At 39.0% G+C, this 10,904-nt stretch overlaps 1 protein-coding gene across 1 annotated transcript in view; it reads left to right on the plus strand.

The window, feature by feature from the left end:
• LOC134080409 (uncharacterized) overlaps positions 1–7,657 on the plus strand; it is a 29,455-nt gene extending 21,798 nt beyond the window's left edge. Inside the window, exon 3 of the mRNA XM_062536840.1 lies at positions 2,083–7,657. Coding sequence (XP_062392824.1) covers positions 2,083–5,774 — 3,692 coding nt within the window. The 3' untranslated portion in view covers positions 5,775–7,657. The remainder of the gene's footprint in view (positions 1–2,082) is intronic.
• The last annotated feature ends 3,247 nt before the right edge of the window (positions 7,658–10,904 follow it).

A 10,904-nucleotide genomic window follows, 5' to 3' on the forward strand; every position in this document is an offset into this window, starting at 1 on the left:
AAAATCTCCAAATAGCGGCCATTTTGGACGCCATCTTGAATATCTCAGAGAGCACAAGGGGGATTCACGGGGACTTTTAGTATGTTATTCCTAAAGGTATTCTGAACATATCCTGAAAAATTCAGCTTGTTACTAATTTGTTCCGGGTTTGACCTTATTTTGAGCTAATGCTCTTGGACTATAAAGAGAGTTGATGGTGTTAAGGTAGACATTTTAAAGCTTAAACATTACTGTTCTAACTTAACTAATGATTTCTAACAGGTGTTCTAAAATGTTGACTATGCTAACAATGCTAACCAGGTTGATAAGTTAACTTAGCTGATGATTTCTAACAGTAATGCTAAAAATGCTAACTATGCTAACATTGCTAACTATGTTAACAATGCTAACCATGTTGATTAGCTAACTTAGCTAATCATTTTAGCAGTTGTGCTAAACATGCTAACAATGTTAACAATGCTAACTATGTTAACAATGCTAACCAGGTTGATTAGCTAACTTAGCTAATCATTTTTAGCAGTTATGTTAAAAATGCTAACTATGCTAACAATGCTAACTATGCTAACAATGCTAACTTGCTAGTGAGGACTTTTATTTTGAAACAGTAGTTGCTAGGGTATCCATGGTGCCCACTATCAGGAATAAAGAAGTTACTGTAGTATAATCATGTTGGTTGCTATGGAAACTGTCAAAAACGCTTAGTTTTAATGGTTGCTATGTTGGTTGCTAGGTACATGGAGGTTTCATTTAGTTGACTGGAGGCATAGTTGATGATAACTGACAGTTGGAATGGTTGAACTGTTAAATAGTTGAGTAGTTTCAGTGGTTAAATGATTTAATAGTGTATTATTGCAGTGAGGACTTTTATTTTGAAACAGTTGTGGAAATAGGAAACAGTTAACAGGATATGTAGTCTTCACAGAGAGATTGTATGCTTAAAGCCTGAGAGAGAGAGGGCTGCTGCAGGTGGGGCTGGCCACCTGGCATAAGATTCTAATTGCTCAACGACCCGATTGTGATGTCATAGAGGCCAATGTTAAGTCTATGGGGAAATTTTTAATAGTTTTTAATTTATAGTTTAAAAAGTATAAAAGTTACAAAGTTGAAAAATATATAGCACGGGTGTCCTAAGCAAGACCTACGCAGCAAAGTTTGAATGAAGTTTCTACGTCAAACGGTTGAAGCTGCATTAAATACGTTAGAAGAAGAAGAAGAAGAAGAAGAAGAAGCCTAGGAAGAACAGTACAGTGCATTTTCATGCACTGTAATAAGAAACCTAGGAAGAACAAGATAGTGCATTTTCATGCACTATAATAAGAAGAAGATGCCCAGGAAGAACAGAACAGGGCATTTGCATGCACTGTAATAAGAAGAAACCGGATAACAGTAGAGTGCATTTTCATGCACTCTAATAAATCGGATAACAGTAGAGTGCACTCTAATAAATCGGATAACAGTAGAGTGCATTTTCATGCACTCTAATAAGAAGAAGCCTAGGAAGAACAGTACAGTGCATTTTCATGCACTGTAATAAGAAGTTTTGGAATAACAGTACAGTGCATTTTCATGCACTGTAACTATAATAAAAAGATATCGGATAACAGTAGAGTGCATTTGCATGCACTCTAATAAAAACTTGAAGTTGTAGAAGACTATGAAGAACAGTACTCAGTAGTCATAATAATAAGTTGAAGCCTAGGAAGAACAGTACAGTGCATTTTCATGCACTGTAATAAGAAGATGTCGGATAACAGTGGAGTGCATTTGCATGCACTCTAATTACAAATGAGATCTAGTTGTACAAATCATTAGAAACAAGTTGAGTGAGTAAAGAATGTTGTAAGGAATGTTCCTAGTAATCAGGAACAGCCACAAGACAACAAAATGGCACAGAGGCAGACTGACTGGAGATATTATAAAGTCAGCAGTAGTTGAAGTCAGGGACTTGCCTAAAGTAAGTTAGTTGTAGGCTGATTTACATGCAGAGCCGGGAAACAGGTCAAGAGAGGTGGTAAGAGGAGCAGACAGGAGAAGGATAACTGCAGCAAAGGCTAACTTATTTGAAATTTCTTTGTGTTTCAGGACTGACAATGTGGGACCACAATGACTTGGAAAAATGTATAAGGAAAATACCAAAACATGATAGTTCTTTTGACATAGTTGCCACTGAATCAATTGAGGATAAATCTTCAGCACTAAATCTGGAAACCTCTCTGAGAGCAAGTTTCTTGAGTGGACTAGTGCAGGTTCAGGGATCGGCCAAATACCTGAATGATGAGAGGACATCCAAAAATCAGGCCAGAGTAACACTGACATATAAAACTACCACACAGTTCCAGGAACTCTCTATGAATCATCTTGGCAGCGACAATATTAAACATCAAAATGTTTTAGATAAAAATATAGCAACACATGTGGTTACAGGCATCCAGTATGGGGCTCAAGCCTTCTTCATCTTTGACCGTGAGGTGTGTGAAGAAGAAAATAATCAAGACATTCAAGGCAACATGAAAGTGATGATCAACAAGATTCCTCGTCTCTCTGTAGAAGGAGAGGGAACCTTGAAAATGGAAGACAAGGACAAAGTAAATGTTGCAAAATTCTCCTGTAAATTTCATGGAGACTTTTGTCTTGAGAAGAATCCGGTGTCCTTTCAGGATGCAGTAGAAGTCTACCAAAGCCTGCCAACATTACTGGGAGCCAACAGAGAAAATGCTGTACCAATGATGGTCTGGCTGTTGCCACTGGCAAGTTTAGTTTCCTCTGCTGCTAAACTTGTCCGTCAGATAAGTATAGGTTTAGTTCAAGAGGCACAGAATGTCCTGCAGGACTTCAGTGAGCTGGATATGAGATGCAATGATGCTATGAGGGCCCCCATCGCAAAGCAGTTCCCACAAATTAGCAAAAAAATTAGAGTGTTTAAAGAAATGTGCTCTCAGTTCAAGTCAGAATTCCAACAAACCTTGGCAAAGAAACTTCCTGCCATCCGAGGAGGAGGAGAGGAGGAGGCGGTGCTTGCAGACATCCTGAAGAAGAGACATTCCTCTCCTTTCAACACCAAAGACCTGAATGAGTGGATGGACTGTAAAGAGAAAGAAATCTTCATGTTAACGTATTTCACCAACATGATGAAAAACGCCAAGATCATCTCAAATATAAATCATCTGTTAAAAGAAGGTGACAGCAAAGAGTTTGCGCTATGTTTTGTATTTACCTCACTGGAAAGTGACAAACCGTATCTCTCAGCTTTATCAATGTTCTTAAGAGGAACCATCGAACCAGACAACACTCAAAATCCACACAATCGTGATGTAGAGAAGGAAGATTGGCATGCCTTGAAGGAATTCACAGATGAGATGAGGAAAAGCGTAAAACTCTTCAGTGATTTTGCAGAGGCCAACAAAGAGAATGAGAACATTAAGTTCCTGGTGGTGGGTAGTTTAAATGAGACACAGAAAGGTTCAGCCATCCACCTTTATGTACACGGCTGTATTGTCAGTGAGAACTTTGAGCCACCCTCCAAGCCTGAGACTGTGACAACAAGTGACATAAACCATAACAGGGTAACACTGAAGATTTCTCCACCCAGATTCGGAGCAGAGAGCATCACCTCCTACTCTGTTGAGTACTGTGTCCGTGGAGACGATGGATGGCAGAAGCAGACTGTGCCAATAGCTGAGGAAGTCACCGTGAGCGATCTGAGGCCAAGAGTCACCGTGAGCGATCTGAGGCCAAGAGTCACCGTGAGCGATCTGAGGCCAATAGCTGAGGAAGTCACTGTGAGCGATCTGAGGCCAAACACTGAGTACCTCATCAGATGCAGGGCAGTGACCTCAGCAGGTGTCGGACCAGCTAGTGAAGTCTCTGTTAAAACCTTACCTTGCAGCCCTCCTGGAAAACCTCAGGTTATAGAAGCAAACTCAAGTGATATAACAGTTAGCTGGATGAAACCTGCTGATATTGGACAGGGTGTCCAGACATTGAGCTACATTGTGGAGTATGCAAAAACAGGTCTCCAGTGGAACAAACAAGAGTCAAACAGGGAAAGGGCAACTATTTCAGGCCTACAAGCAGAGACCAATTATACAGTCAGGGTTAGTTGTGATTGCGGTGTTGCCGGCAGAAGCAAGGAAAGCATCACTGCGGACTTCAGCACAACAAGGTATGAACGCCTTGCCAATGTCATCAAACGTGCTAGCAGAATTATAAAGTCAGGCCACCCTTCAATGTATGAGGTGTATGAGGTGCCTCTGGATAAAGAAAATCTGGAAATGCATGGCTGCCGGGGGTATACCTTTGGCAAAGAAAGCTGTAGGGAGAATCGTACTATCATACTCCTTGGAGCAAATGGATCAGGAAAGTCGACTCTCATTCAAGGAATGATCAACTACATAGTGGGTGTAGAGTGGAAAGATGATTTTAGATTTAGATTAACTAATGAGGATCAGTCAGCATCACCAGCTCACACCCAAATCTCCAAAGTCACAATGTTCAAACTCAACCACCAGCAGGGGTTTAAGATCCCGTTCTCCTTGACCATAGTGGACATTCCAAGCTTTGGAGATACAAAAGGCACATACAAAGGCACAAAGATCACAGAGCAGCTGAGAAATCTATTCTCTGCTATAAATGAAATCAATGCTGTGTGTTTTGTAGCTAAGGCTGCTTTAGCACGCCTCACACCAGCACATAAATATGTTTTTGATTCTGTGCTTTCTATTTTCAAAGATGTGGCTGAGAACATCAGAATTCTAGTGACCTTTGCAGATGGGCAACGACCACCAGTTCTAGAGGCAATCAACACGTCAGGTGTTCCATGCCCTAAAACAAATAAGGGGGTGCCAATTCACTTCAAATTCAACAATTCAGCATTGTTTGCACACAACTCCTCACCTGCTGACAACCCAGGTGATGATGAAGACAATGTGAGCTTTGATCAGATGTTTTGGAACATGGGGACAAAAAGTATGAAGAGGTTTTTTGATGATCTAAATGTAATACACTCCAAAAGCTTGACAACGACAAGACAGGTCTTCAGGGAAAGAGAGCAGCTTGATAACTCAATTGAGAATTGGCAAACACAGATTAGAGTTGGGATTTCCAAACTTGAGGAAATAAAGATGATAAGTGAAACACTTCAAAAGTATGAGGCAGAGATCAACGGAAATAGGTACTTTTTGTTTGACATCAAAAAACCTGTTCAAACTTATATGTCTGGTTCTGATTATTACATCACCAACTGCCAGGTTTGTTCTTTTACCTGTCACTACCCTTGTAGCAGAGCAAATAATGATAAAAGTGACTGTTCTGCAATGGGATCAAATGGATACTGCACAGTGTGTTCAGGTAATTGCCACTGGAGTGTACATTTTAATCAGAAGTACAGATGGGATTATCAAGATGTAATGAAAAAACAAACAGTGAAAGAGCTGCAAGAAAAGTATTTGAAAGCCACAGAAGAAAAGGAGCCTGTTCAGGCATTGATTACAAAATTGACATCTGAGTATGATGCTGAACAGGATAAGGTAGTGGAATTCATTGCTTTGTCTGTTAAGTGTCTGAACAGACTTAGAGAGATATCCCTGAAGCCAAATCCCCTCTCTACTCTAGAATACATTGACTTGCTCATTGAGGGAGAGAAAGCTGAGGCCAAACCAGGCTGGAGTGAACGAGTGAAATCCCTGATGGCTATGAAATGTAAAGCAGATCGCATGACAAAATTAGAGAGGCGAGAAACTTGTTCTAAATTAACAGTGATTGGGAATCTAAAATAAGATAAAGGTTTAGTCCCTGGTGGCCATGAGAGAAAAGGCAGTGCTCGATTAGAGAAATGTGACAAATTCTACCAGTCCACAATGGTCAGGAATCTTTTTTTAAACAAAGCTACAGTAACAACTAATCAGTCCAAACCAAGAGCACAACACAAGGTCCATTCTGACACCAATAACCAAAACAAGATACTGAGACAATTATTATGATCGTGAGAAGCTTAAACACAAAAGTGTATTCAATTACTATGATCGTGAGAAGCTTCAACACAAATGTGTATCCGCAGATGCTGCAGAAACAAACAGGAAAGCTCCTGTGTGACCAAATGTGGTTCTGAAAGCATCCAAACAGAAATGAAGAGAACCTACTTTTGTAGGGAGAATATGGATGATAGGAATGATCAGTGACCTATTGGATATCTGACTATTAATGACCTATTGGAAACTATCAATGACCATGGAAACTATCAATGAGCTATTGGAAATCTAACTATCAATGACCATGGAAACTATCAATGAGCTATCGGAAATCTAACTACCAATGACCTTACTGGAAACTATCAATGACCCATTGGAAATCTACTGTAACTACCAATGACCTATTGGAAACTATAAATGACCATGGAAACTACCAATGACCATGGAAACTATCAATGAGCTATTGGAAATCTAACTGTCAATGACCTAATGGAAACTATCGATGACTATTGGAAATTTGCTGGCTAGTTCTGTGTTTTCAAAGGTTAAAAAGATGTTGTTATGCAATGCTATTTCAATTCTTTGGTGTTTATAAATTATTCCATGATGTTGCATAGCATATCCATTACTAAAAGCCATTAATCACGATTAATATACACACACATCTGTTTTCATAGCATTACTGAAAGCCTTTACCTATGATTAATATATACACATGTTTTCATAGCATACCCATTAAAAAGCCTTTGTTTATGATTTATGTACACATATGTATGTTTTCATAGCATATCCATTACTGAAAGCCTTTAATTATGATTGATAAACACACATATGTTTTCATAGCATATCCATAAAAGCCTCTTATTATGATTAGACACATTTCTAAAACAGATAGTTCAAGTGCTTGATTATGACTGAATCGCGTTCAATGCCATTGTAAAATCCAGCATAAACACACACCTTGACTGCATTTCGTTCTATAGTAATGCGCTACCACAACTAGCACAAAAGTTAGAGTAATGTTGAATAGAAATGTTGAAATGTTGAATAGAAATGTTGAAATGTTGAATAGAAATGTTGCGCCGTGCGCCAGAGCCAGTGAGTGCACGCATTGAAACGTGAGAGATATGTATCAACTCGTCTTAATTAGGGGAATAACGTAGTTTAATATGAAAAAACAGTGAAGTGTTCCTTTAATACATTGTTAAATTTTTTATTGCTGTGCCTTTGTTTCCTGAAATCTAGATTGACATAGTAACCGTTTTAGAAAAGCCATAAGCCACTCGAGTCTGTGGGTTATACTGTATAATTGAACAGCTCCGCTTCGCGTCCTGCCTAACAACGCCCCTTAGCTGTTCTAAATTCAGTACAAACCATGACCTCTCGGGGCTTATTGATTAAATATATGTTTGCTCATTTGTTTTCCTGTCGCTGTATTGATTTGGCAAGAATGATCTGTGTGCTGTCACTCGTATTTACTGTGTGATGTTTAAGTCCTATACATATCCACTTGTTACATTAAGCTTTACATATCCATGCCTAGTGTTTACATTGCATTTATTTTGAAATCTGGATTCAAATCTTTTGAAGTGAGTTTTGCATGACTCCTGATTCTGATCAACATGCTTTTTATTTTCCTACTTATTAAATGATGATGATGATTCCCTTAACACAGTGTACTTCCTCTTTCATAATACTGCACACAGTACTGTAGTGTTAGAACTTTTGATTATCCACATAGAAAATATCAAGACAAGATTAAAATACCTCTGTGATGCTCCTACTTATTAAAAAATGATGATGAATCCCTTGACACAGTATCTGTCCTCTTTCACAAACTGTAGTGTGAGTAGAACTGTTGATTTCTGGCTAACTAACCATAAATCATCATAACACAGATACCATAACATGAACTATGGTCACTGTCCAAGAAGTTGAAAGATAAAGATTTACTGATGCACGTGCACGTATAGAAGTCTATACAGTTTTACTGATGCACGTGCACGTAAAGGGCTCAATACAGTTTTACTGATGCATGTATAGGAGTGAATACAGTTTTACTGATGCACGTGCACGTAAAGGGGTCAATACAGTTTTACTGATGCACGTGCACGTATAGAAGTCAATACAGTTTTACTGATGCACGTGCACGTATAGGAGTCAATACAGTTTTACTGATGCACGTGCACGTAAAGGGCTCAATACAGTTTTACTGATGCACGTGCACGTATAGGAGTGAATACAGTTTTACTGATGCACGTGCACGTAAAGGGCTCAATACAGTTTTACTGATGCATGTATAGGAGTGAATACAGTTTTACTGATGCACGTGCACGTTTACGAGTCAATACAGATTTACGGATGCACTTGCACGTTTAGGAGTCAATATGCTTTTACTGATGCACGTATAGGAGTCAATACAGTTTTACTGATGCACGTGCACGTATAGGAGTCAATACAGTTTTACTGATGCACGTGCACATGTAGGAGTCAATACAGTTTTACTGATGCACGTGCACGTATAGGAGTCAATACAGTTTTACTGATGCACGTGCACGTATAGGAGTCAATACAGTTTTACTGATGCACGTGCACGTATAGGAGTCAATACAGTTTTACTGATGCACGTGCACGTTTACGAGTCAATACAGTTTTACTGATGCACGTGCACGTATAGGAGTCAATACAGTTTTACTGATGCACGTGCACATGTAGGAGTCAATACAGTTTTACTGATGCACGTGCACGTAAAGGGCTCAATACAGTTTTACTGATGCACGTGCACGTTTACGAGTCAATACAGTTTTACTGATGCACGTGCACATGTAGGAGTCAATACAGTTTTACTGATGCACATGCACATGTAGGAGTCAATACAGTTTTACTGATGCACGTGCACATGTACAAAGGAGTCAATACAGTTTTACTGATGAACGTATAGGAGTCAATACAGTTTTACTGATGCACGTGCACATGTAGGAGTCAATACAGTTTTACTGATGCTCGTGCACATGTACAAAGGAGTCAATACACTTTTACTGATGAACGTATAGGAGTCAATACAGTTTTACTGATGCACGTGCACGTTTAGGAGTCAATACAGTTTTACTGATGCTCGTGCACGTAAAGGAGTCAATACAGTTTTACTGATGAACGTATAGGAGTGAATACAGTTTTACTGATGCACGCGTACAAAGGAGCTCTGTTCACGTTTACACTTCACTGTTTACTGTACAGATTATATACCATTCTATTGGTCACTGTATGCCTACATCCTGTTCTGTACATTTAAGAATTGTAGGAGCAAACAGCTTACAAAATATCTGGCGGAATGATATCTGAAGCATCATCATATATTTTTTTCTATAGTAAAGTGGAACTGACATCATTGACAACTGCAAGCATTACAGCACAACATTTTATCTCTATAAGGGAGAAAGTTAAAGGTGAACAATGAACGTTTTTAGCTTAATTTTCCTTAACTAATCAGCTTCAGAGTCATTGGAATGGTTATTTGACTTATTTTGAGTTGAATGACTGCTGTCTCGCTTCCCCCTAGCGCCTCTGAGAGGAAAAACTTGTATAGTTTCATTTTAAATAGTGAAATTGTCCCAATTCAGTCCCATACTGTAAGTTCTGTGTTTGCAGTAGCTTGGTTTGTGGTCCAATAGAGCAGTGGCTCCCAATTGACACATTCCTGGTTCTCATCATTAGGCCTGTCTGACCCGACATAATTTTGACAGCTTTCGTCTGTAAAATTCTAATCGTGCACTATCGTTTTTGGGATTATTATTTTTACGGACTTGTAACCTACCATGCCTTCATGGAAGTATCATGCTTTTTAGACTAGACTGTTTGTTAAAAAATTAAACTGTCTTATAAATAATTCTGTGAAACTGTTTTATTTCACTGCATGGCTATTGTTGCACATTTTGATAAAAGTTAGATTGTTTTTTTTATCAGACTTTAAACTCTTAAAAGAAGGTGTGACTTTCAAGTAAGCGTACCACTAGTTGGGAATCACTGCAATGGAAGGTGCTCCTAGCCCTCACCACTGAATTGAACCACAACCCCCAGTCCACCGGAGGGCAATGGTGGGCACTTGAACCCAAAGGTGGTGTGGGTGCTGCAGCCACCTGGACACAACGGCCTCATTAAATTGCTGCGTCTCGTGGTTGCATGGCAACCAGAATATGGAAGAAATATATCTCTTGGCGAAAGAATGATTATCTTGGAATACATCGTCACATTTTTCGTTGTTGTGCTTTTGTTTGTTTGTTAGCTGTTCTAATATACAGTATACACCACGGCCTCAAGTGGCTTATTGCTTAAGTGCACCGCACCCCATTACTACTCAGACACAGGTGTATATGGTTATGGTTATTTAGCAGACGGCTTTGTCCAAAGCGACATACAAATAGATAACAATACAAATAAAATTAACAGTGAACAATTACAAAATAGGGAGAATAGCAATATTATCAATAAAACAATCATTTTAAGCACTAACCTAAAGAGAAATAAAACAATGAAATGAGAATAGCAATCAAATAAGTCACTCAATTAATTGTATAAAGGGTTAAGGCAGCGGTAGAGTAGACACACCCGACTTGTCGTGTGTGTCTCTCTGTCTGTCTGTCTGTCTGTCTGTCTGTCTCTCTCTGTGTGTGTGTGTGTGTGTGTGTGTGTGTGTGTGTGTGTGTGTGTGTGTGTGAGATGCTGCACTCACATCTCAGGGCACATTCACTACACACACCCCTGGCCTGCTGACATGCTGATACCCATTCCTGAGTCCTGACAAAGATAACCATCATTTATTTATTTATTTATTTATTTAACACAAACGTTAAAAGATAACCATAATTTATTTATCTATTTATTTAACACAAACGGTAAATGATAACCATCATTTATTTATCTATTTATTTAACACAAACG

Source organism: Sardina pilchardus, chromosome 1 (assembly GCF_963854185.1).
Source record: "Sardina pilchardus chromosome 1, fSarPil1.1, whole genome shotgun sequence".
Lineage (NCBI taxonomy): Eukaryota > Metazoa > Chordata > Actinopteri > Clupeiformes > Clupeidae > Sardina > Sardina pilchardus.